A 27,555-nucleotide genomic window follows, 5' to 3' on the forward strand; every position below is an offset into this window, starting at 1 on the left:
CTTTAATTTTCAGTAAAAAATAAGAATATATGCTAATGTTGTAAAGACCAGTCTCGATGAAGCAGTATCACCATATGTTTCAGTAATAATTTAACAGAGTGAAATTGATGGTGGTTATTCATGTACTTGATATGACATTCTTAAAATAATGTTAGTAGTTTGGTGGGTTCTGCAATATTTTTCAACATTCATTATGGTGAAACAGAATATGTAAAGTATATATATATATATATATATATATATATATATATATATATATATATATATATATATATATATATATATATATATATATATATATATATATATATACTCATAATAATAGTAGGTAAATATCAGTTAAAACCAAATACTTTTGTTATATGCTTTAATATAAAATTGAAATAAAATCTCTAATAAACTGTCAATAGTAGAATTTACAAAGAAAATGCACTGATAAAAGTTTCAAGAAAATTTTACCGCAAGTTGTTATTAATATATTAAACTGTCATTATTAAAATGATCCACCCATACCTCACATGCAGCACTATTTTTAGTACTGCTGCTTACAATGGCATTAAACTGTGAGGAGGTTAATGTTCCATTTACTTTGCATTTTATCTGCACTGAAAAATACTGAACAGTATCAACAATTATTTCAAACATCATAGACTGATCAAAATATCAATAAATTTTAAATCCTAATCATTTACTATTACATATGAAAATGCATGACAGTCACATCAGGTGTGAGAGGGTGGAAAACAAAAAGTCAGTCTCTCTCTTTCTCTCTCTCTCTCTCTCCCTCTGGGTGTTTCCTGCTATTAATAAGATATGTACTACTTCCAAAATATATCAGTTACATACTCCACTCTGTGCACAATTTAAAATCCATGGCCAATACCCTTTTACAGAGGTGAATATTGTGAGGGGAATGTCACATGGAGACTCATTGTGGTTGGATGATAGAAGTCCAGCAACAACCCAGCGTTCATTTACATCACTTCCTACATTGACCAAGTAGGGGCCACCTGATGACCCTTGCGGTAAGTGCCTGCCAGATTCTGCAGGATAAAAAGAAACCTTAAATGTAGAAAGTTTAAGTTCTTAATGTTAATCTTAATTTACATTTAACATACTGGCACAGCAGACCTCTGTATTAGTTATTTTTGCCACTAATGAACTTTTTTTTTTTCAGGAGTGTGGCATTAAAGACACATGAGATGATGAGAAGCTCAGCAATCTGCAGCAGAAATTACTTCATCTATGTAGGGGCATCTCAAAAAGATGATTTGATTCAGTGCATCACAAGGACTCTGGGATCTCCTGCGACTCTGCAGGATTCCTGCAATGACTATTGGTTTACTGACTGGCCTGAATTCTGGGACTGAGAGTGCTGTGAAGCGTGTGGAGAGCTTGACCAGCTCCTTTCCCATCAACGTGGTTGTGAGGCAGGACTGTTTCCTTGCCCTATCGCTTTTCAACACTTGTAAATACCAGGGGCACTGATCATGTTTTTGCCAGTTTTTGCATTAATCCTTTCAGAGCCGCTGGAGGTTTCAGTGATGGCTCTTGAGGCACTCACTGCATGAGGAGGCGAAGCCCTTGGGACATAAGGTCTCCTGGGCTAAGACCAAGGTACAGGTGTTTGGAGGTTTGCTAGATGAAACAGTACAGTCTGTTCATGTCTATGGCAGGGACATTGAGATCTTGTGAAGTTTCACATACCTTGGTAGCGGAGTTGAGAACAACAGTGGCTCTCGCTAGGAAGTCTTACAGTGGATTGGCTTGGCCTACAGTGTTATGGACTCGCTCAGCACAAGTACATGGCATTGTTGGTACCTTTGTAGAAGGACAAAGATCTGGATCTTCAATTTGCTTGCCCTCCCTGCCTTACTCTATGCTGTGAGACATGGACACTAAATAGTGACTTGGAAAGGCAGATTGATGCCTTTGGTAATAAGTGTCTATGTAGAATCATGGGATATTGCTGGAATGACTTGTGTCAAGATGGCAACTACTCATTGAGACAGATTCTACATATTTTACCAGCATAATCTGTCAACGTCAACTCCTGCTATTGGGCATGTGCCATGCTACTCGGAAGTTGACCCTGCTCAGGTTGTTTCTGTAAGAGACAATGCTGAGTGGAGGAGACCAAGGGGTTCAGAGGCAGATCCAGCTCCAGGTGAAGGGGGGGGGTGATATACAAGTTGGGTGCCATACCATATATATATATATATATATATATATATATATATATATATATATATATATATATATATACAAAAACACACACACACACACACACACACACACACACACACACACACACACACACACACACACACAGAGTCATTCCAGCGATATCCCATGATTCTGCATAGACACTTAATTACCAAAGGCATTAATCTGCCTTTTAAGTCCCTATTTAGTGTCCTTGTCTCACAACCATAGAGTAAGACAGGGAGCACAAGGGACTTTAAGATCCGGATTTTTGTCCTTCTACACAGGTATCGACAGCACCATATACTCACGTTGAGTGAGTCCATAACACCGTGGGCCAGGCCAATCCGCCGTAAGACTTCTTGGCCAGACCCACCGTTGTTATGAACTACGCTACCAAGATATGTGAAACTTTCCGAGATCTCAACGTCCTCGCCACACACATGAACAGACTACTGTTTCATCCAGCAAGCCTCCAAACACCTGTACCTTGGTCTTGGCCCAGGAGACCTGAAGTCTCAAGGGCTTCGCCTCCTCATGCAGTACCTCAAGAGCCATCACCAAAACCTCCAGTGACTCTGCCAGGATTACTGCATCATCAGTAAAAACAAGGTCAGTGACCCTGGTCCATGACTCTGCCCAGTACCTAGTCCATACAAGTGTTGAAAAGCCCTGGGGCAAGGACATAGCCCTGCCTCACTCCCACATTCATGGGGAAAGAAGCAAACTAAATGGTTAACATAACTATGATCATCACACAGGCAGGGGCAAGTGAGGGATAACCTTTATCATGTGGTTACTGTTCATTGAAAAGTCTGTGAAAAGAGAAGAATATAGAAAGTAGTTACCTATATCCTTGGCACAGAACTGTTGAGAGCCAATTCTAAGCGTGGTAGCACACAAGTCATGAGGGGAGTGACACCGAGATTCATATCGGTGACGTATAAGCTCAAACTGGTAGTTATTGATAGTTCTGTTGAATGTCTGTAAGAAATTATAAGTTAAACTTGGAAATAAAAAAACCTATTAAGGGGGACACTAGATTTTATGTAACAAAATTCTTCAGCTGGATTTATGAATGAATACTCAAGTGACAGGCATCTTAACTACCCTTAGGTTCAATGTGTGTTAACAGACATGGTCAACCACACAACAGTTGTATAATACTTTGAATACAGAAAAAAAAAAAAAATGTTACAAGACTAATTCACACTTGCAAGATGAAATATTCAGTGACATTTCCCCGTGTTGTATAATGAAGTTGAATAGTTTGTACTTACTGGTATGAGTTTACCAAGGATATATGAGGTTGTAGCACATCCTAAAAGATATGATGAAAAAAAAGGTGCCAGAAAATGACATTAATGTTTCAAACCACTGTTTTTAGTTCACTGATATTTTTTGGTACCAAATCAGTTAAACATGTCTCCTTTTATACATTGATGGTGAATCATGACTAGGATCTATTGATCACCAATGGATCTTGATCTTGCTAAATAATGTGCAGGGCACCTGTGTGGGTACATAACACGCATATTTGGGCTGGCTGTTGGGGGAAAGTAGCCGAGTGTGCAGGGGAAGGAAGTGAATCAAGTGTAATTGTTAGTGTTGGTGTGCTGTGGTGACAAGTAAGTGTGTATTTGTTTTCTGAATGAGTATTGTACTGCAGTCTAAAATCTGTTGAGGGAGGCTGTTCCAGTCATGGAAAGTATGAGTGTGTGTGTATGCATCAGTGTTTGTGTGATATGTTTGGTATACTTGGTTGTGTGTGTGTGTGTTATGAGTACATTGACTGTTTGTGTTGTGTATGTATGTGGATCAGTGTCAATGTGGGTGTTTGTGATCTTGTACATAAGTGTAAGTCTGTGTGCTTGTCTGCATATGTGAAATTGTTAGGATATGCTCTGCCTCATTTATTGTAATTTTACTTACTGCAGCAGTTTCCTGTGTTGGGAAATTATCCGTACCAACTTGAACACATGCAGGATAAACTTGATGAGAAAAGATTATTTCATTCTCCATGCGCAATAATGCCAGATCATGAGAAGGTGTGAGTCCACCGGTGAATTGTGGGTGAAGGTGCATGTGAGTGATCTGCCAAGAGAAAAAAAAAGGTGAAAACAACATGAGCAAATAAGTTTGAGAACATACATTGATCATATAATTTTGCAAGCAAGACAGCTCAAGTAGCACTTATTCTTTTCAAACGAGGCACTGAAACTGCTTACCTTGTCCGTCCTTATCTCACCATCAGCACCAACTCTTTGTACCTTCACATCATGTACATACAACAATTGTTTTTTATCATCTTGTGACCTGTAAGAAAACTTTGATGTAGCATTATATTTTTTTACCAAGGTCAGTTAATCAGTTGGGGCATACACTGCAAGGCACATTGCCTTACCCCCTTACAATGCCACTGCTGGGAGTCCCTTTGAACAAGCCTCCATACAGGCCCCTTTCCCACACCAAGTATCTCCCAGCAGGATCCATCGACTTGCACTAATCACATGCTTCATGAGTGCCAATAGAAACGACCCAGTGAAAAAGGTAAACTTATGGGTAGTGTGCCACATGTTCATATAGGCAGGATTATAACTATTATAACTTTTCCATATACCTTTCCGGGTATACTCATCAGACTTATACCTCTATAGCTCCCACACTCCCCTCTCCTGCCCTTCCCCTTGTAAACTGGGACAATGATGGCTTTTGTCCAGTCTGCTGGCACCAACCCATGCCACTTCACATATCTTGCCCATCCATTTAGTAACTACATCTCCTCCACACTTCAACATTTCTGCTGTAATTCCATCAATTCCTGCTGCCTTTCCATTTTTTAATCTTTCTATTGCTTGATTTACTTCTTCATATGTTATACTTCCTTCTTTATATACTGGAAAGTTTACAGAAATTATAATTTAGATCACTAAAGTTAGTGCTTTCTGGAAACCTCTGGTTTAAAAATATATCTTCAATGTTCATACTGCCATTATGGTCCATTTACTGTAGCTTGCAGCTGGGTAAGTAAGGACTCTGCTGATTGACTGTTGGTGAGTGAGGTTGTCAAACGTCTCCGTTGGCCAACGTACTAGCATGGTTGAGACACACGCTATAGCTGCGTGTGGCCTCCGTGCTAATTTCTGTTACATTGCCCCTTTAAACTGTGGCAGGAAATAACCCATTACCCAAGGACACCGGGCTAGTTCGTCATCCAGGTCATCACAGTAACTTTTTCCAGGTTTCCCCTGGTACCCATTTACTGACCAGCCTGAAAGGGAGGATGAACAACTGAGTGTGCTGTGCACCAAGTACCCATGGCAGGATCGGAACCCAGGTCTCCAGATTCATAGTTAGACAGGCCTACTGTCGTAACTTCGATGTCACACCAGCCCTGAGTCCCAGGGTAATGGGTTCTTACCCACCAAAGGCTTAAGGGCTAAAGTGACAGAGATGAGCACTGAGGTCACACACAGCTATAATGTATGCCTCCAACTTTACACTAGCCTAGTTCCAAGATATATTCATACTTTTCACTAAGTTCATCTATTAGTACACAAGATGGGAAAATTTTGTTGACATCATTGAATTAAGGTGTGATTGTTCAAGTAAAACACTATTTTCAAAACTTTATCAGGTACCAAAACCAAGTAATTATAGTGAGTAGAAGTGAGAGAGTAACAGGTAATGTTTATATAACTTTTTACTAATCAATATTTGCAGCATTTATAGAATTAACTCTGGAATAAAACTTCTCAAAATCCTCCTGGATATGATGGTCACTGAAGATTTATGGTAAAATGCAATATAAAAGGAGACAATGAAGGATTTGTAAAAAGTGTTATAAACATTATATGTTATTGTATGATATACTCACCATAATTACATTGTTAATTACCCTACTGAGTTTTAAAAAGTGTTATGGTTGTACAATGCTATGCAATTGTGTTAGGCAACAGAGACATCAGACACCCCCACCCACCAACAGCCAATCAGCAACATCCTTACTTATTTGGCTAGGGACTCAGCCATTGCTGGGAGGGATCCAGCTTCAGTGAATCGACTATGGCTTCCCTCAGTACTTCAACAACTTTAACCCACTTATCTCTATCAACCAGCAGAACTATTTTCCTCATTTTAAGCTACATGCAATAGTCAATCAACTCTCCCAAATATATCATCCATTTTTTTATTCTAAGAGTCATATGAATCATGTATGCAAATCCCAAGCACATTTACCTATTTCTACCCCTTTAGTAATTCATCTTTGACTCCTTTAACTCTCAATACCCTGCAAGATACAAAAAATGCAATTTCTAGTCTCCCTACCCTCTAACATTTTATCCACTCATCCATCACGTACCAACCTGAGAAGACAGTGAGCAGCCGTGAGGAGATAGCGAGGATTAATGATGGTGGCAATGCAGAAGTATTGTCCCTCCTTCAAGAGACCCACTAACCAGGGCCACTGGGGCTGGAAAGAAAAACTTCCTCCAGGTGGAAGTATAAACCTTGGCCGCTGACCACACACTGTATAGGAAGGACAATGAAGATTAAAAGAAAATTAAAATCTAGCCTCACCAGAATTACTTGAACTCTTTTAAGAGGAGTGTATCAAGACACCTCTCCTCCCGAAATTGACCTCTCTTTTGGCCACTTATTACTTTTGTCTTTGTGGGAACATTGATTAGCAATCTTTTTTTTTTTAAACCTTTTTTGTTGCCCTTGAGCTGTTTCCTTAGCTGCAAAAAAAAAAGTAACTAAAAATAAAATAATTTGATAAAAGAAATTTAATAACCTTTGTAATTTCTTCTTATTCATCACTGAAAAGCTCTTTTTGTATTTCTGCCTGAAATAAAGCCTAATCTGTTCTTTGAATTACTAAAAACTCATCATTAGAATGTTAAAATCTTGGTAACTAATTATAACAGACTTTTGACATCTATCCAAAAATATCTCCAATAATTTTACTTACCTCTCCTACCTTTCCTTAATCCTAATGACACTACAGCTGCCTTATCTATTTTTAAAGCTGAACTTTGCTCTCCAATTTCCCCAGTGAAATTCTACCCTGGATGTTTCAGGGCATATTTCTCCTGTTCATGGAAACAGAGAAATGCATAAAAGACCTTCAGTCTGCTGCATCACGATATATGACATTCCACACAAATTATTAAAGCACAGCCTCTTTTATCTTAATGCCAATAACGCACATAATCAACCTCTCCTTTAAATCTGGTGTTCTCCCAAATAATTTAAACCAAGCAAAAGTACATCAATCAGGTAGCAAGAGTGATATTAATAATTACTGACCCATTTCGATGCTACTAGGATTCAGCAAAATATTTGAAAAGGTATTTTCCTCTCGTCTACTCAGATATCTCTAAAAAATAAAAACCTGCTTTCTAATTGTCAACGTGGGTTTTGCGCAATACACACTACAGATTCTGCAATGCTACAGTTAATTAGTCAGTTAAGTTTACAAATATTTAGGAGAGCTTTTTGTTGCTGTTGTTTTCATTGACCTTTCAAAAGCCTGTGTCTTTAGATCACAACATACTTCTTGAAAAACTGGAACACATGGGCATTAGGGATATTACACACAAATTATTCAAGAGCTATCTCAGTACCAGGGCACAGACTGTCCATCATAATTCACAGTATTCTCCACTTAAATCTCTATCTAAAGGCATACCACAGGGATCTATTTTAGGGCCATTTCTTTTTCTAGTAAATATAAATGATACTACAAATGCAAGCTTAACATTAAAATTTCCTATATATGCTTATGACACCAGTCGTTTATTAGCTGATGAAAGTATAGATTCCTTACATCATAATTTACATCATGAATAACTTTAATGTCATTGACTCCAGGATCCTACCTTCCTTCTAATTCCTTACCACAACCCCCTTTTTTACCAAATTCCTCACCACACCACCCTTCCTCACTTTCCCAAAACCATCCTTCACCAGCCTTTCCTACTAATTCACTTCATCCATTCTGTTTCAATTGTTTCCCTGTGTCCTGATTTATCTTTCCACTCTAGCACATCCTGCCTTCATCCCCTCATGATTCATCCTCATCACCATTGCTTGGGCTTTGGCCTGTCACATTTATCCTCTCATTGTTCTTCATCCCCTTCACCTTCCGAGTCCCCACAGCCTGGCCCATCACCTCACCATACACCACACCCCATCACCACCACCAGCTGAACCTGGAAACAGTCCTAACAGTACACTGGATTCAACTACACTCCTATTCAACTATGTAAAACAAAACCTTCCACCATTCCCATCCAGCTCCAAAGAGGAGTAAAAGTAAATGAGTAAAAGTAAAGTAAATGTTTAAATTACTTCAGTGAAGAGAAAAATACTTATTGTTGACATTAAATCATGATGGGAAGAAAAAAGTGAAGTATGCGGCAGTTTAGGGCCAGCCCTCCCCTCCCCTTGCCACCCTGCTGCCTGCAGTGCATCAGCTGAGGCCCAGAGTACCATTTTGTGCCAGCAGCTCACAAAACAAGCTACATTTCAAGTCCTCAAGTGTGACTGTTACACAGTGTGGTATTGTAATATGGAATTCTTCACTGTGTTCAACAAGTTAATGCTTCATACAATATGTACCTATCTATAAAAAAATAATAAAAAATGTTTTCTACATTGTTTCAAGTACATTGTATGAAAATAGAAGCTGTCATTTAAGGGTTAAACCTCAAGTTTATATGATCATTTTGCTTCAAGATTGCTTTTCCAAGAACATAACCTAATTGTAAAGTGGGGCATACTACCTTAATACAAATGAAAATGATGTTGTGATGCTAATAAATAAGTAAAAAGTAAAACCTACCTGGAGAATTGACTTCCTGAAACTGACACAGTGCTGGTGATGGTGGTGAAGCATTTGCACCACCTCGGTAAGTGTGCCATGTGCCATCTTCATGGCACTGGGCAAGAATGTTTGTGCCCCAACAGTTTGCCACGACCACAGTCTCTGCAGGAACTCCCTTTGATGATCCACAGTGGAAAACCCTGAGCACAATGTGGTTTGAATTATTCACAATTAATATATTTGAATATTCCATATATTAATTTCCTCAAGTATTTTGAAGTATAATACATGACCTAATGGGCTTGAAAGCTATCTTTGGTGTTTGATGGGATCAGCATTTATGAAATACAGCAATAAAAAGGAAAATTTAGATATTTATGAACACATTCTCTCTCTCTCTCTCTCTCCAATAGTTTAGTCAGACCCCACTTGGAATATGCAGTACAGTTTTGGTCTCCCCACCATGCAAAGGACACTGCTAAATTAGGTGTTCAGTGTCGGGCAACAAAAATTATCCCTTCCTTGCGCAACAAATCTTACGAAGAAAGGCTTTCCACCCTTAACATGTTCTCTCTTGAGAAATGTCGCCTCTGAGGAAAACTGATCAAATATTTTAAAATACTTAATGGTTTCACGAATGTAGACAGATCAACATTGTTTATGATCGATGACACTTTGCGTACGAGGAACAACAGCGTAAAACTCAAATGTAGACAAGTAAATTCAGATTGCACCAAATTTTTCTTCACTAACGTTGTAGTGTGAGAATGGAATAAGCTCCCACCGTCAGTGGTCCAGTGTAACACGATTGACTCCTTCAAAAACAAGCTTGACCGTCACTTCCTTTAACTTAATATTAACTAGAGTTGAAATGCATCGTTTTGGAGCCTTCTGATTAATGTAGAATCACTTAGGTTTAAGGACAGACCACCTAGTCTGGACCATGGGGTCTGTGTGGTCTGATTTTCTATGTAAATCTATGTAAATCTTTTATGTATTACTTACTCATGATTTCGAAGAAATCCAGCAAGGGACCTGAAAAAGATGATAATCTAAAATTATTGTTTCAGAGTATGATGAAAATATCCATTAAACCAGTTAACCATTAAAAAAAAAAAAAAAAAAAAAAAAAAAAAATATATATATATATATATATATATATATATATATATATATATATATATATATATATATATATATATATATATATATATATATATATATATATATATGTTCGTGACTCACAGCCATATGCTCGTCTCCCAACATCATCCTCAAAGGAAAACCTAGCATTTCCAAGGTATCTCCAGACCTCCCTTGAACCTTCCCTTGGGACATATTTAGGAATTATATTGTCATTTATGCATGATGAGGTGGTTATATTCTAATTGGCGTAAAATAGGTGAATTTCAGTTCACCTTGACCCGTATACAAGGAAACCAACGTGCAGGTAAAAAAAAAAAAAAATAATAATATAAATAAATAAATAAATAAATAAAATAAATAAATAAATAAATAAATAAAAAAATTAGATACAAACACGTTTATAAGACTTTGGTGTTCAAGCGAATTAACAAAGCTGTTGCAAGCCTTGTCTGCAACATGTTCAATGACAATGCCTTGTCCCATTTTAGGCAAATCTTAAAGAGAGGCCAGAAAGAGACCTCTCTGGACAGTTTTTTTTGTGCGACAGGGGTCCAGTGACTGTCAAGCTGGTCCTAGTGCCAGTAAAAGACAACGAAGGGAAGTAACCCCAGATAGGAAAGTAACCCCAGATAGGGCCTTGATACCTTAAGTCCTTATGGAGGGGGATTTCCCTTCCAAACAGTAACCTCTCCTCCTCCCTCTCCCCGTCTTCCATACGCCAAGAAGAGTCTCCAATGAAGGTAAAGAACTAAGTAAGAGTCGGAACTACATGCAAATGGACAACATCTAGCGACTGAAGTGGAAAGCCTGATATTTGGAGGTCCTGTAAAGGCTGGATTTTCCCCACTACTACTTCTACTACAAAGTGCCAATCTACAGTCGACATCATTCATTAACTCGTCTATTATAAGATTTTTTGTTTCTTTGGTCCTGTTAGTTGTAGTGTGAAGTGATGCTCCATACAGTCACAATGCAAAAACTGACCTGAGTCAAATATCTTCTGTACCCTTTTCATTGTGCTGTCATTAATCCTCAGATGTTCCCATTATTTGTAGGTAACAAATGGCAATAAGGGAGAGCAATTATAAGAATAACTATATTTAGATAACTTCAGTGCTGAGAGAGAGGGGCTGTATTAATGCAAACAGCCTGTATGCATGCCAGACCATCAGCTCAGCAATGATGCCAAGTCTGCAAGTCCATCCCTTACAAGATTTTCTGCCCCAAGTTACCTATGTGACATTGACTATAGTAGTATAGGGAGTTCCAAATCAGAGACATCGTCATCCTCAAGATTCAGCACAGGCATCCCTTGTATTACAATGAGGTTTGGTTCTGACAGGCAGGTTGTAAGACAAACTGGTTGTACGTAAAAATTTATGTAAAAAAAATACAAGTAGTCCTCGAGGTATGATCGGGTTTAGTTCCAACAGGCAGGTCAGAGTTGAAATTCACATTGCAAATAAAATATTATTCTAGTGTTCTACTGCAGACAGAGCAGCATTCTTGTGCCTCCTACCTTCCCCTCTCATCTTGCCTCTGTCCTCATGCACTTGCCTCACCCCAGTTCTGGGTTCAGTTAAACAATTAGTCATGCATTGCTATGTATGCATTGGAGCTACCAAGCTTTGCCAAGATGGCGGCATTAGCCAAATACCCCGCTAAGTCATTGCGCTGGGGGTAGTGTTGGCGAGGAAGGCAGCATATACGTAAACAAAGGGCAGGTCGTAGCTATATGAGTGGCCAGTGTCACCACTGCTGCACATTGTTACCTTTTATGAATGTTTTGTTCAACAATGATTCCTGTTTCTGGTAAACAGTCACTTATGAGAGCAGCGGTGGGAATATTGTTAGGGAGTTGTTGCTGTGGGAAGCCAATTGGTTGCAATCAGCTGAATGACTGTCTGGTTTGGCTCCCCCCCCTCTGTGGGGAGTTGTGTGGGCTAAAAAGTGGACCAAATATAGCCGAGACTAAAACAGTTGAAATAACTAGGTAGATTAACTCCACCTCAGCTCATGTGCTAGCCAACTGCCGTCTGATAGATTAGCGGTGTGTGGACTATAGGCCTATGAACTGGTAGAGTAGCGACTAGTGACTGTAGAGTGATTAGTACTTATAGGTTGAGTTCCACAGGCAGTTGAGGGAGAAGCGTGGGTGGGCTGACCAGGTCACCCACCCTTACTTCCTCCTGCCTTAGCCCACCCTGGCTGGGGTGAGGCTAGTGTTGGGACAGAGGAGGGGTGGGGGTGGTAGGAGGTGACAGAACTCTTGTGTAAACAAACAGCTGCTCTACTGAGGGCAGGATATTTGAAATGTCACCTCATTATTTAACCCCTTCACTCCAGCGACGCTGATGTCGGCATCCGACGGCATCACCGTTAGTCCTCTTCTAAACCTCTTAATCCTCTTCCATTTTCTCTTAATCCTCTTCTAAACCTCTTAAGAAGAAATGGAAGAAGTTTAAAAGGAATTTAGAGGAGGATTGAGAAGTTTAGAAGAGGATTAGTCCTCTTCCATTTCCTCTTGACCCTTTCCATATTATGACGCCGACGTCCGCTTCACGGATGGAAAGGGTTAACCATTAACAGTAAACCCTCGATATAACGGACCTGCTTATACCAGATTTCGGATATAGCGAACAAGGTGGGAGGGTCAGAAATTCATGGGGACTAACTGAGAATAGTTTATGAACCAACTGTGCCTGGTAACTACAATAGCGTCTGCTAGCCACCTCGCCCTCTTCCCTCTATCTGCTGTCCCATCTTTCGGTTACTGTAGTCTTTTCCAGCCCACCTGATGAAATATTTTCCTCCTTGTGGTTCCCATTCAAATGAAGAACGTATTTACACCACAAGAAAGTTGTATGCATCAACCCGGGATGTGAATGCAATGGAAAATAGCCAAGTGTTTGTGAGTGTCAGTACTGACACAGCTTAAGGGGGTCGAGGGGGGCGAAGCCCCACCATTAGGTAAGGTTAAGTTAGGTTTGGCTAGTCTATATTTATTCGGTATGCAGTGTGGGGCAGCGGAAATAAGCAGCGCAGGACGGGACAGGGCAGCAGTGGGGATGGTCCACTACGTGGGCTGGTGTTGTGAGAAATACCTCCTTGCAAAAATAAGTCGCTCCACTGTCCACCACACATATGCACTAGGGGAATACACAGCAGGAAAAACATTTATTTGCCTGGTTTTGTTCTAGTTTTTCCACTTGTGATCTTTGTGAGCGGTGAGTGAAATATCAAAACAGTAAGCAAGTTGAACCTCTCTGCAAGCCATTTTGTGTAAGCGGTGGTGGGCAGCGGCGAGTGTACAACAGGCATTGAAAAGTCAATCATTTAATGATTTGTGACAAACACTTAGCAGATTATTTTGTAACACACCGAAAAAAAAAAGTTTAGTCTGCCAGTGCGAGATGGGTGCACTTGTAAATATTTACCCATACCCGCAACAATATGATCCCCCTGCAGGGCCCCACTGCCAACCTGGCAGCCTCAGTGCCTCACAGTCTTTCGCCAAGTGTGCTGTGCGGCTATACAGACGTGTACACAACATAATAAAAAAATACATCTATGTTTATTAGCTTCGTTGGTATTATACGTATTTTTATATTTTCGCCGCTTATAATGGACTAAATTCCCCTCCAATTAGTCTGTTATATCGAGGGTTTACTGTAACACTAATATCATTAGCCTAGTTTAAGTGTAAGCGGCCATAAGCGTGTGTGGTCATAAGTTGCATTCGTTGTAACTCGAGGACTACCTGTAAGATGCAGGTGCAAGTATCCATTGTCATTGGTTTGCTACTCATCAACTAAAAGAAATAAATATAGATAGATTCAGACACTGACTCGGAGTATGACGTACTGCTACATGCACCAAACCATAGCCTTGCTCCTTCACACACCATCTCTATACTCCTACTCTGTTTTACACCCCTATGCACTGCCATTTCTCTGCTTGACATATTACCACATCCCTCTCACATTAGTACCAATATACTAGTTGTGTGGTATTTTGTAGCAGTGTGTTAAGGGAGTTATTTTTCTTTTAAATTTTAATTTGGCCTGTAGTGCTGGTAGGCTTTTTTGATGAGGTCTGTTGGTCAGCCCCAGCCTGTTATTGGTGCAGGTAAGTATTTTATAGTGACACCATTCTTGTTTGGCTGTTGCTGCTCCCCGTAGCTCCACTTGATCCTCTTTGAGAGAGTTTCATTAGAGTCTGGGTTAATAGGTGGTCATCAGGACAGCATGCGGATCATCTTCAGCCACTCGGCAATGGCTGAAGATTGTCAGCTTACAGAGGCACTCAGGATTTGGACCTGGGACCTCCAGGACACTGCGTCCACATGCTCACCACTCAGCCATTGCTGTAGGATGCTAGCCTGTGTCAGTCTCTGAATCAATTTTTGTTTAGTTAAGTCAGCTGATGAGTGGCAGACTTATGAAGAATCATGGGTAGTTGTGCATGTGCAGTACTGAATCATGTCAGGTAGAATACACTAAAGGATTAGAGTCCACTCTAGTCGTGGTATCGGTCCACAACCTTGTCTGATAAGAAAAGTAGATTTTGGAGGAGTGATTCATGCCATAAGTTAATAAAGAATTCTAACTTGATCTGAGTGTGCAGGATGATACATAGGGTTTTTGATACCCAATTTTTTGGAAAGAAGTCCATCTTTTACACTGGATAGTATGGTAACTGCTAGTACAAAAAAATATGAAGCAGAATAAATAAATAAATAAGAAGTCTGCTGGCACTACAAATGGTATATGAAAACTGTCTTTGATTTAAGAGTAACATAAAAAAATTGTATAGACATAATGTAACAGCATATACTAAATAGAGAGCCAGACATTTAACAATTAACTGAGGTATTATTAAAGATCTATTGTCTGTCAATGAAAAATGAACAGATGGTCTGCTACACACACAACAGGCGTGGTGCCGCAGCTCAGCACTTCCACCTTCACTTGAGAGTGCACTCCTCCTGCTGGCTTGATGTTGCAAACAGCTCCATCACCTGCCGCAAGAGAATAAAAATCATGTATATACACTGAACAGGGAAATATGACACTTAAGGAAATACATTTATTAATTTTGCCTATTCTTTAGTCTAAATCCATACCCTTAATAATTAATACGGGAAGCCAAAAACTGAAATTTTATATTTTCAAAACCACTGAAATCATCAACTCCCAATCAAATGCAGGTATAAGAGGTAGAGTCCAGAAATGGGTAAACAAAGTTAAGGGTAGAAGACCATGAAATAAACTGGTCACACAAGTAATTCAACCTTTCATTAAATGACACTCTGATGCTGGATATGATCATAATATTGCCATTAACCCGGTAGCAGCGATGGGCCAAATTTGTGGCTTTACCGTGTAGCAGCGATGGGCCACATTTGTGCCATGATATCAACCCCCCAAAATAGATGATACATAATCTGATCACAAATGCTTTGATATATATTATGAAATGGTTTGTGTGAGGGGTGATTTTTTCTCATTTTTCTTGCTTGGAGGGACCATTAAGAAACATGATCCCCGCCGTTACCGGGTTAAACCTTTAACCCAAGGGGACAACTATATCTATAGCTGTAATGACCCGAGACACAGGAGACTCCAATGGGCTTCAAATTATGGGGTTCCACCTCTTGTCTTGGGGGCCTGGGTTTAAATCCTGGGTAGATTGTTTGGAGAGAAAAAAATAAATAATTAAATAAAATAAAAAATGAATAAATAAATAAATAAATATAAATAATTTTTGCATGTGCTTCTAGAAACAGGACCCCCCCCCTTGGCACAAGTGGCTAGTGGTGCAGTGTTGTATTTCCTTATGCAGGGGCAGGGAATTGGGTACCTCATGTCTTGAAGGAGTCCTGATCTTTCTACCATAGAAAATGTGATTTAAAAACAGGCAAGAAAAATCAAAGCACAAAGAAATTGATCAAAGGGGAAGGGAAGCCATGTAATGGCCTGAGACATGGATAAACACTCTAAAAGACCTTAGGCCACAGGGTAACCTTTGGGTTGACACTGGAATCTCTGCCTCCCATTTCAAGGGCCTAGGTTTGAATCACTAGTGGATTATTGGGATTTTTTTAATTCTACCAAATAGATCAACATCTTGCATGCTTCTAGAAGTGGAAATGCCTCCTACAACACAACCTGGCATCCTGTTCCCCTTGGGAATTCCCTTTGATAGGTTTCCCATGGCAGAAGTCTCCACTTCTCCCTGTTCATCCATTTCCTTTTTACAACACTCATGCACCCCTGTCCACCTCCCTTCCAGTGTTCCTCAATCCAGTTGATTCTTTTTAAAAATGGTCTCCATGCTCCTACTTTAGTCTCATAAAACCTCCTCACAATACCACCATTCTGCATCCTTATTACCTCCCTCAGCCATCTAAATGATGACTTTCTACACTTTTCAAATTACTGAACTTTTTTTCTTTTTTACAACTAATGCCTTGTTACCTCCCCATCCTACTTCTGCCAGATACAGGATGTCTGGTGACAAACAGGTCACTATACATCTGTAAGAGATCAAGTTATTGCAGCACAATATGCAATAGAAAAAACTTGAGGTAAAACAAACCTAAAGCAGAACAACTCGGTATGTTGTTGCAAGGCACACAAAAATGTTGATTTGGCTCCGGGCAGGCACACAGGCCCTGCTGTTGACACCAGTCAACAGTTGGGGTTGTTTGATTAGGGAATACAACATTTGGGTCTCCTGGCTGGGATGGAGGAGTAGTAGGCCTGACTGGTGGAATAACTATTGGGGCTTTGGTTGATGGTATAGTGACTGGAGGAGGAGTTGTAGGAGGTTTGGTGATGTGACTTGAACCACATTCCTCTTTGGACTCATCAGAGTTGTCATGGCAATCTGGTGTCCCATCACATCTTTTTCCCTGGGGAAAAAAAAAAAAAAAAAAAAAAAAAAAAAAAATTGAGGTGAGTAAGATGAGCAAATTGACTAATTTTTCTTTTGTAAAATATCATTGTATGTTTGTATGTGGTATTTGTTTGTTAGCTAAAATGTAATATATCAGTATAGTATTTCATATAGGATTTTGATATTAAATTATAATATGGAATTATGAAGGTTGTGATATTAAAAATAAATAAGTAATCAATAAATTAAAAAAATATCCTTCTCACCTGTAGTATGCATGCTCCATAATTACATTTAAATTGTGAAGAACGACAACGTTTGGATTTGCAGAGTTCTTCTGTTTCATCAGAAAAATCAACACAGTTTTTGATGCCATTGCAGGCCCAAACCTTCCTAATACAGGCGCCATAGTCACACTTATGCTCGCGTCGTGAGCATCTGTAAAAATCAAACCACAGCAATTACTTTGCTTACCCAGTACAAAGTTTACCATAAACACCCAAAACTAGTGCTCTTAATAAGTGCATTTTGAATATTTAAGACATTTTTGTTGTAAAACTTCATTTAGAATAATTTAACTCGTAAGCATCAGAGCATTATGCCCTAAAAAAACTATACCCTACCTCTAGTTTAGTAATGTGTTTCCAAACAATTATGTCATTCCTACTACTGGTTCTGAAGACTGTTTGAAGCTGGTGTTCACACCTGAAAATAACAATCTTGTCTTTATATCTAGTACTACATCCTTAACCCGATAGCAGCGGGGATCATATTTCTTAATGGTCCCTCTAAGCGAGAAAAATTAGAAAAAAATCATCACTCACACAAACCATTTCATAATATATATCAAAGAATTTGTGATCATTTTATGTATCTTCTATTTTGGAAAGTTTATATCATGGCACAAAGTTGGCGCTGCTACACGGTAAAGCCACAAATTTGGCCCGTCGCTGCTACCGGGCTAATGTTCCAGACCAGTGGCGGAACCCGCTCCCGGTGTGGGGGGGGGGGGGCTGATATACAAGACGGGCGCCATACCATACCATACCATATATATATATATATATATATATATATATATATATATATATATATATATATATATATATATATATATATATATATATATATATATATATATATATGCCTATTTGTGAAGTGTATTGACCTCAGTGACCTGCCCAGGCTGCCAAGTGCCCATGACGGCCACGAGGCGACAACTGACTGGCTGCATGGCTGGGGCGCTGGGAGTACAGTACAGTAGGGGTGGGACGGATCCGTTACTGGATTTGAATCCACCAAATCCATCTGGCGCTGCTTGGCGTTTTTCTTTTTTCTTTTTTACAAATACAAGTACGATAATGTTCGCAATTTCGTTTATTTGTTTTGTATGTTTATTATTTCTTTTATTATTATTAACTTTTTTTTTTTTTACATCAAAGGATGCGGCTCAAGGGCAACAAAAAGAGTACCAAAAAAAGCCCGCTACTCACCACTCCCACAAAAGTAAAAAGTAAAGAGTAGCCAAAAGAGAGGTCAATTTTGGGTGGAGAGGTGTCCTGATACACTCTTCTTGAAAGAGGTCAAGTCATAGGCAGGAGGAAATACAGACGAAGGAAGACTGTTCCAGAGTTTACCAGTGAAGGGGATGAAATAATGGAGATGCTGGTTAACTCTTGCATAAGGGGTTTGGACAGTATAGGGATGAGCATGAGTAAAGTCGTGTGCAGCGTGGCCGCAGGAGGGGGGGAGGCATGCAGTTAGCAAGTTCAGAAGAGCAGTCAGCATGAAAATATCGATAGAAGATAGAAAGAGAAGTAACATGGTGACAGAATTTAAGAGGTAGAAGGCTGTCAGTAAGAGGAGAGCTGATGTGACGAAGAGCCTTAGACTCCACTCTGTCCAGAAGAGCTGTGAGAGTGGAGCCCCCCCACACGTGAGATGCATACTCCATACGAGGGTGGACAAGGCCCCTATATATGGAAAGCATCTGTGTGGGGAAGAAGAACTGGCAGAGACGATATAGAACGCCCAACCTCGAGGAAGCTGATTTAGTAAGAGATGAGATGTGAAGTTTCCACTTGAGCTTTTGAGCTAAGGATAGACCGAGGATATTTAGTGTTGAAGAAGGTGACAGCTGGGTGTTGTCGAAGAATAGGGGATAGGTGTTTGGAAGATTGTGTCGAGTTGATAGGTGGAGAAACTGGGTATTTTAGGCATTGAAGGACACAAGGTTCCTTTTACCCCAATCAGAAATGATAGCAAGGTCTGAGGTTAGCGTTCTGCAGCCTCCAGTCTGGAGTCTTGTAATTCCTGTTGAGAGGGTCTTCTGTTGAAAGAAGTTGAATAATGCAGAGTGGAGTCATCAGTGTATGAGTGAATAGGACAGTTTGTTATGGAAAGAAGATCATTGATGAATAACAGGAAGAGAGTGGGTGATAGGACAGAGCCCTGTGGAACACCACTGTTGATAGGTTTAGGGGAAGAACAGTGACTGCCTACCACAGCTGAGATGGAACAGCCGGAAAGGAAACTGGAGATAAAGGAACAGAGAGAGGGATAGAATCCGAAAGAGGGCAGTTTAGAAAGCAAAGACTTGTGCCAGACTCTATCGAAAGCTTTCGATATGTTTAGCGCAACTGAGAAAGTTTCACCGAAACGGCTAAGAGAGGATGACCAAGAGTCAGTTAAGAGAGCAAGAAGATCGCAGTAGAACGTCCCTTGTGGAACCCATACTGGCGATCAGATAGAAGGTTATTATCATTATTATTATTATTATTATTAGCAGTAGTAGTAATAATAATAGTAGTAGAAGTAGTATTGTTATTATTATTATCATTATAATTAGTAGGCTAGTAGTAGTAGTGTTCACAGGAATGATACCCCCAAAAATCTCAGTGAATCTTTGAAAGGGTGCAATTTAGGTCCTAAGGTGGGGGCCATCCCCCCCCCCGGTTCCGCAACTGTTCCAGACTCAAAATAGAACCAATACAGCTTATTTCATCATTACCTTTTAGAAGAGCATGTCTGAGGTGTCTCATCCGATCCATCCCAGCAGTCGGGGGAACCATTACACTTGAACTGATCTGATATGCAGCCGCCGTATGCACACTTGAACTTTATTAAGGGAATGCCAAGATCTATAAGGCCTGTAGGATCAACTCCAGTGCTGCAATATTGGAAATAAAAAAGATCATTCATTAAGCTGGATGTTAACAAAAAATAATGTTTAATAGTTTATCTAAATGATATACATATTCTATTTTTTGTTATAGTGAATTGCTAACAGCAAAAGATAACATATATGATTAAGCAAATTTAATGTAATGTCTCTAAAAGTGGATGTGGAGTGTATGTTTACTGACTTTGTGTTCATTTTTTTCTAGTATGCAGAACAACATTTGCCTGCAGTCCAACACAAATATGAAAGTTTGGGTGAGGGTCAAACCTCTTTACAGCACTAGTGCATCACCCTCACAGCAAGAAAACATTGCCTGGAGTTTTGTTCTAGTTTGTCCACTTGTGATCTTTGTGATGGTTGATATTGCCGGCGAGACAACAACACACCAGCCAACAGACCAATTAAGCAAGAACTGAGTGAACATCAACATGGGGGTAATTCTTTCTAAAATCTGCCCTATTCGTTTGTTGTAAAGCCTTCTCTTGAGTATAAATAAGTGTTGCTCCAATGTTTGTGCCACGTATTGGAGCACAAAACAGTACAAGTAAACGATAATTGTGAGTGAAATACAGAAAAAGTAAGCAAGTTGAACCTCTCTCTGCGAGCTCTTTAATACATAATGCGGTGTCTTTCTTACCTGTTGCATGGGTTTTGGGCACAGAGCTCCCTAGTTTCGTCAGCCTTGTTGCTGCACTCCACAAACCCGTCACAGGGTGTGGCGCATTTGGAGTCACAGGCAATCTGTCCGAGCGGGCACTCGGAGGCTGCAGGAGGAAAGAAAGACGGCCGGAGGGCGTGAAAGGGTGTGGGGTGAAATTCTCTTCCTAATTCCCAACCTCTCCCTCTCCCTCTCTCTCTCTATGTATGTGTATATATGTATATATATTTCGACCACAGACCCTGTGGTCCAGACTAGGTGGTCTGTCCTTAAAACTAAGTAAAATAAAATTCCATCAAATTTAATGACCACCTTTGCATCTCTACTTTAGTGGATATCAAGGTGAAGGAAGTGACGGTCGATCGAGCCTCTTTTTAAATCAATCATGTTGCACAGCACTACTGAAATCAATCAATCAATGGAGACATACGCCGGGGTGACGTCACGCGGAGTTGGGAGAATTTCTTGGGCGTGTTTCAACACCGCGCCACAAGCACGTCCAAGTAGGATTGGGGGCGGTCTTGGGAGAAACCAGCGTTGCCAATCTTCCGCGTCGCTTTGACGTCTAATATGTCTTCAATTAACCTAAATTACACTTCTTATGTATAATTATGGAATTATAAATATAAACAATTGATATTTAGTTGAAATACAGCGATAGTATCTTCATTGTAAGGAATATGTGCACGTATTTTTGTTCCGTCTGCATCTTCAACGGCACCACGGTGTAAACAAACATTTAGTGAGTCGTGAGTAGACCCTGGCCACCTCGCCACCATGTCCCGCAGCTTATACTGTGCATCAAATAACACTTGCACATTGATGCTGTGGTAGTTCTTGCGGTTGACGTACACTTTTTCGTGCTCACGTGGGGCCACTATTCTTACGTGGGTGCCATCAACAGCACCCACCACACCGGGAAAACCAGCAATATCGGCAAACTCCGCCTTCATTCTCTGCTGCTCCCCCAGGTTTAAAAGGAAGCCCATGAACCGCCTCATATTCTCTTATGTCACGAGAGCATCCACGGTCTGGGTGATGATTCTGCTGACTGTGGCCCGGGAATCTCCAAAGTCATCTGCGCTGCACTGCTACATTTTCCCGGTGGCGAGGTATCGCAGAATCAACGCCACTTTCAGCTCCGCTGTGACCGCACGGCTCCTCTCAGTCCTGTTGCCAATCACGTGTCGCACCAAGTCAGTGACGAACAACAGGCCAGCACGATCCACCCTGTACCTCTTCTTGAACTCAGTGTCATCGTACTCATTAAAGATGTCCCTTCTCGGGCGAAAATTCCTTGGTCGGTGCTGGCGGGGTTGTTCACGGGCTGCCATGTCTACACTTTACAGTCTGACGCTTGGAAGCTTCCTTGGGAGCGCTTGGGAGACCCCACACGGCCTCCCAAGGCGGCGAGCGAGACAGGCAGAGTTCCAAGGCTTGGGAGCTTTCGTGAAACATGCCCAAGGTTTCTCGCACGCTTGGGACTCCTTGAGCACACTTCCAAGGACTTGGGAACTTTGATGAAACCCACCCCAGGCCATGGCTGGACAGCCCAGTAGGTCTTTCTGTCGCGACGAGACGATTATAGGATGGTGTTTTCTAAATTGTAAATAGTATGTTGGGACGACACAATGCCGCCACTGCAATTGTTAATTACTTGTCTGTTAAGCTTTCGAATAATGTGTCATTATTACGGAATACATTCTAGAGCTGTTTACGGGCAGAGCTCACGATAATTTTCTGGACAGAAAACGGATGTATAAAGGGGCTAACGGCCGTACCATAAGGCAGCCTCTAAACCTTCCTCTTCCTCTTCCCTTAAACACATTCACGATTTGTGGTCCACGATGGCCTCCCGGAGAGCAGGTGGTTAAACCGTGACCTCTGGCCACGACCTGACCGCCGGATTATCCCTGTGGGGGCTGTAAAACCCGGTGTACAAAGGTAGTACGCCGGAACGCGAACGACGTTCCCGGACCATTCGCGACCCCACCCCGGAGCCCTCCCGACCCACTTACGGCGGCCACGGAAAACGACAGTGTATCACCAAGGTTACAGTCGGTAACCCACGACCCACCCACGACGACCACGATGAAGTTACAGACTTGCCTAGGTGCCTTCCCGGTATTTCACGGACATCGGCGCCTAACCGTTGTAGCATCTTGGTATTTCTGCCGATGTATAAAAAGGGGGCGTTGCCTGGAACTGGCACTAGTCCACAAGTGTCCCTCGTGAACGCAACAACATGGAAGAGAGTGACCTAGCCAAATGAGGATATTGATGCTGCACAGGCACAACATGGAGTGTCTCGCCATAGAGAAAACTATACTGGAACTGATACAGCTGACAAAAAAGAAGTCGAAAAAGAAGATAATTTGGGTGAAGCCCTACATGACGAGACGGCCTATTTTGGGTCATTATGTCACACTCATGAAAGAACTGGCAGAGGAAGATCCAGAGCTGTACAAAAACTTCCTCAGGATTGATGAAGACCTGTTCAATGAGGTTGTTGCACGTATTGGCCCACACATTGAGAAGCAGACAACATTCTGGAGATCGCCCATTGAGCCAGGACTACGTATTGCGATCACACTTCGTTTCTTAGCAACAGGTGATTCCTACAAAAGCCTTTCGTATGCCTTCCGCGTTGCTGTGAACACTATTCACCATATTGCGCCAGAAACCTGTGAAGCTATTGTGGCAGTGTATGGAGAGGAGGTGATGCCACTCCCCCAGGTCCATCTCCACCGCCTCATCGAGGAGAGTGGTGGCGGCCTTCTTCCTTCCATTTTCCTGTGGCTGAGTAGCTACCTCTTGCGTCTGGGTAGCGGTACCTTCCTCCTGCAGGGGGACTGGGGCTGCTCCGTAGCCATCTCGGCTGCTGCAGGGGCTGATAACTCGAGCTCGTCGACCCGCAACACGTGCACGGGGGCGTCAGAGCGCTGGGTCATGGTGATGTGCGCGCTGAGAGGTCACTGGCCCAGCCCGGCAGCGTCCCGACTGCTTAATAAGGTCGGTAGGCGTCCGCAGCACACGTTATCATGCCGTGGGTGAGCGGCGGAATGTCACGGATATTTGCGATGGCTTACCGACGTTCCTGGTGCTAGCCCGGACCCTTCCCGATGCCATCCCGGATAGTTACGGCATTTGACAGTTGTCGTGGTGACCCACGATCATTTTGCTCGGACCAAAATGATCGTGAGAGACTGCCGACGTCCAAGGTTTTCCACGGCGGGGTTACGATGCCGCGCCGGAAATCCAAGGTATGTCAAGGATAGTCACGGAAACACTGCCGACTGACCATTTTTGCGTGTCGGGAGGGCACCGTGACCACAAACCGTGGATGTGTGAACCCAGCATTAGGGCTTCTTCCGAGTTGGGTTGGTAGCCTCTGTAAACATCTATACACGGAAATATTGATAATTGAAGCATTTTACATATATTAGTGTAATCATACATATTTTTCAATGGATCATGAAGGAAATGGTTGATTGAAAGGCAAATATAGGTATAATTGGGAGCATAGCGTAAGTGATAGGGTTGGCATCTCTGCGCGGCCCGTGTTTCCACCAGGCCTACGAGAGGGAAGGCCCAGGGGATTGGGAGTGACGTCAGCACCCCTTGGTTTCCACCTCTCTCCACGCACACAGCCAGGAGTGCACATGTGCCCGGCGTTATCACTTCTCTGCCCCTCGCTACCATCGCGTCTGTTACTTTCTGACTTGCTTGTCCCAACTGCTGATTGCCTCGCCTGCGCGTTACGGCCGTACCATAAGGCAGCCTCCTCGACTATAGGAGCTCTTCGGCCAATTTCTCATACCATAATCTTCGAGGGGCCCGCTCCGTAAGCGAAGGAAAAGTGTTGAGGGGCGAAATTGTTGGAATCTGGCAAAGGGTCGAGATAGGCACATCTTCGTGAGCCCCTTCGCATATTTTATGAGTCAATTCTGCATTTCTCTCATTAATATAGTAATAAATGATCCAGGAATTATAATAAAACGTATTTGATCTAATATGAATCTGCAAAAGTTTTTTAAATAAATGATTTAAAATGTTGTTTAAGACTTTAGGGTTGTATCATGATTTTTAACCCTTGCCGAGTTGCCGTGTCAACACGCCTCCTTGGTCAACTCAAGGAGCTAGGTAGTCTTTTCCTAGAGCTCCGATGGGGCTCGAGCACTTATATCTAACGGCTCCTTGCTTGACGCGATGGTAGCGAGGGGCAGAGAAGCGATAACGCCGGGCACATGTGGACTCCTGGCTGTGTGCGTGGAGAGAGGTGGAAACCAAGGGGTGCTGACGTCACTCTCAATCCCCTGGGACTCCCCTCTCGTAGGCCTAATGGAAACACGGGCCGCGCAGGGATGCCAGCCCTATCACTTACGCGATGTTCCCAATTATACCTATATTTGCCTTTCAATCAACCATTTTCTTCATGATTATACATTGAAAAATATGTATGATTACACCAATATATGTAAAATGCTTCAATTATCAATATTTCCGTGTATAGATGTTTACAGAGGCTTCTTCCGAATTGGGTTGGTAGCCTCTGTAAACATCTATACACGGAAATATTGATAGATAGAGTTGCGGGAATCGGTCTTTCACTCTGTCAGTCAGTAAACAGGCAGAGATAGCGAGACGAAACGAGTCATGGATTAGGAAAGGCAAGAACACTCCCAGGCTCATTTGTGGCTTGTACTGCATGATGCAGGAATGAATACCAGCTTGTGTCTTCCTGCTGGGCATGGAACTGATGGAAGAGTCTCGCGCGCACCAGCCTGTTGACCCGAGCTCCTCACTCACTCAATGGGAAATTTAGCTAAAGTCTGTTTTCTTTCAATATGCCAACTTTTTGTATTGTGAGCGATTGTAAATCAGTTTCTGTGAAGGGAAACAGTAATATACGGTTTCATCGGCTGCCAAGAGATCAAGAACTTAGAAAGAAATGGATGGAAATGTGATATAAAAAATACTAAGACAAATCTTATTCTCGTGCAGATTCTGTTGGCTTTGTACGTGTGTAGTCGTCACATGCCATAAAATGAATAAACACTGGTATAAAATTAGAAGTTGGTCGCAGACCTTAGTTCTACATCACTGAGTATAGACCAGGCTACCTGTCATTCTCTAACTTTAACTTACACACGTTTCTTTAGACCGCGCTAATATTTGCCGTACCAATATGGCGGCCGTCGGCCGACCATATATGCCATTCAAGCGCGCGGTATCTACTCTACCACAACTTCCTTTCACGTGACGTCACACCATGGAAGAGCCTAGAAACTTTTCCCTGAATATTTCGGTATTTTTGAACAATAAAAAAAATAAAAAAAATAATGGTGGACCATCCCCTTACCAGAACAGTAATGTTGTCTAGGTTGATTGGAATCTGATGCGTGAAAATATTAGTATTTTTTTGGTAATAATTTGTAGATAACTGAAAAAAGCTGATAGGACGACAATCAGAGATTCAAGTACTCTTTTTTATGTATTTATATTATGGCTACATTTTACCAGGCTTTTTGAAATTTTCTTTAAGACATTGTAAAATGTTTTGATAGATTTTGTAAGTATTTCTCCGGCGTTCCTTATACATCTACACTAATACAATCTTCCCCGGGAGCTTTCCCTCTTTTCGTACTTTTCAGTGTCTAATGATTAATGTGATTATCTATTCTTGGTTAGTTTTGGGTCTAAAGGTCTGAATGATAGTTAAGTGTTCAGTGACCTTTATTATTTCATTCTTGTACGCGAGGCAGGATACACCTTCCCCAACTCCGAATGTAAAAAAATAAAAAAATAAAAATGAATAAATCAATCAATCAATAAACAAAATCTCTTAAATTATGATCCTACGAGTAATTTCACTCAGCAAAACATTGAAATAACAACTGGGGCTCAAAGGCGAGCTTAAGGAAACCTTTTCAACACACACGATTGGGCAACACGGATACGGGAAGTACAACTGTCCTCCCGTAACGCCGGGCGTCACGGACTGGTTTTCCCGGTGGCTGATTGCTGCAATGCTGGCTGCCTCATGAAGCATATGTAAGGGAAAAATCTACGTTTCAGTCTTATTTTTACTTATATGTTTTAGTACAACGTTTGACATCCGATACTACGTGAATAAAATCCTGTGCGGCACTGCTGATTACACTACATCCGGTCAACACAACAATGCCATCACCTTGCTCCAAGAAGGTCGGATCCTGATGTTATGGAAGACTGCCATATGAAGGTATAAATGGGTCATGAAATACAAGTACGATACCGTCCAGCTGGATAGATGTTGCCTTAGAGCACAAGGCTTGTGGCAAAATTCCTACGCCTCAGCTGCCTGACGTTCAATTACTTTAGTCGTACCTGCAAGTGGAAGGATGCAGAGGAGACCAAGGAGGTGGAAGAACGTCCCCATCGCCCCTGGCACTGAGAATGACAGGCTCAGTCAATCAGTAACTCCCACAGCTACGCCTATCATGCTCGGCAGTCCTGCAGAGTGGCACCCTAACACTCAGCCTCCCACAGTGCTACAAATCGTGGTCGAGGCAACTGAGTCTGAGAGACTGTACTCTGTTGGGGTTGCCAGGACGTCGGTCGAGTGTACCTTGCGCCACCCAGCCCCGACAC

At 41.5% G+C, this 27,555-nt stretch overlaps 1 protein-coding gene across 2 annotated transcripts; it reads right to left on the reverse strand.

Moving 5' to 3' along the window:
• Positions 1–353: 353 nt before the first annotated feature.
• Positions 354–27,541, reverse strand: LOC127009233 (modular serine protease-like). Of its 2 annotated transcripts, XM_050882096.1 has the most exons (13): positions 27,292–27,541; positions 20,902–21,028; positions 20,094–20,252; positions 17,350–17,521; positions 16,784–17,099; positions 15,113–15,203; positions 10,043–10,072; positions 9,056–9,237; positions 6,573–6,735; positions 4,434–4,521; positions 4,138–4,299; positions 3,054–3,189; positions 354–1,043 (listed from the first exon to the last, which is right to left on the reverse strand). In XM_050882096.1, exons 1-13 carry the CDS (start codon positions 27,341–27,343, stop codon positions 835–837), a joined length of 1,887 nt encoding a protein of 628 aa, XP_050738053.1. In that variant the 5' UTR covers positions 27,344–27,541; the 3' UTR covers positions 354–834. The 2 variants fall into 2 exon arrangements, with proteins under 2 accessions (XP_050738053.1, XP_050738055.1); XM_050882098.1 differs by lacking the exons at positions 16,784–17,099; positions 17,350–17,521; positions 27,292–27,541.
• Positions 27,542–27,555: the final 14 nt, after the last annotated feature.

Source organism: Eriocheir sinensis, chromosome 40 (assembly GCF_024679095.1).
Source record: "Eriocheir sinensis breed Jianghai 21 chromosome 40, ASM2467909v1, whole genome shotgun sequence".
Lineage (NCBI taxonomy): Eukaryota > Metazoa > Arthropoda > Malacostraca > Decapoda > Varunidae > Eriocheir > Eriocheir sinensis.

Excerpts from the sequence above, each read along its gene's own strand:
- LOC127009233 (XM_050882096.1), bottom strand. The coding sequence starts at position 27,343 with ATGGGGACGTTCTTCCACCTCCTTGGTCTCCTCTGCATCCTTCCACTT. Across the intron at positions 17,522-20,093 it reads CAGACATGCTCTTCTAAAAG|ATGCTCACGACGCGAGCATA; the intron begins GTAATGATGAAA and ends TGATTTTTACAG. Across the intron at positions 9,238-10,042 it reads GGATTTCTTCGAAATCATGA|GGTTTTCCACTGTGGATCAT; the intron begins GTAAGTAATACA and ends CATTGTGCTCAG.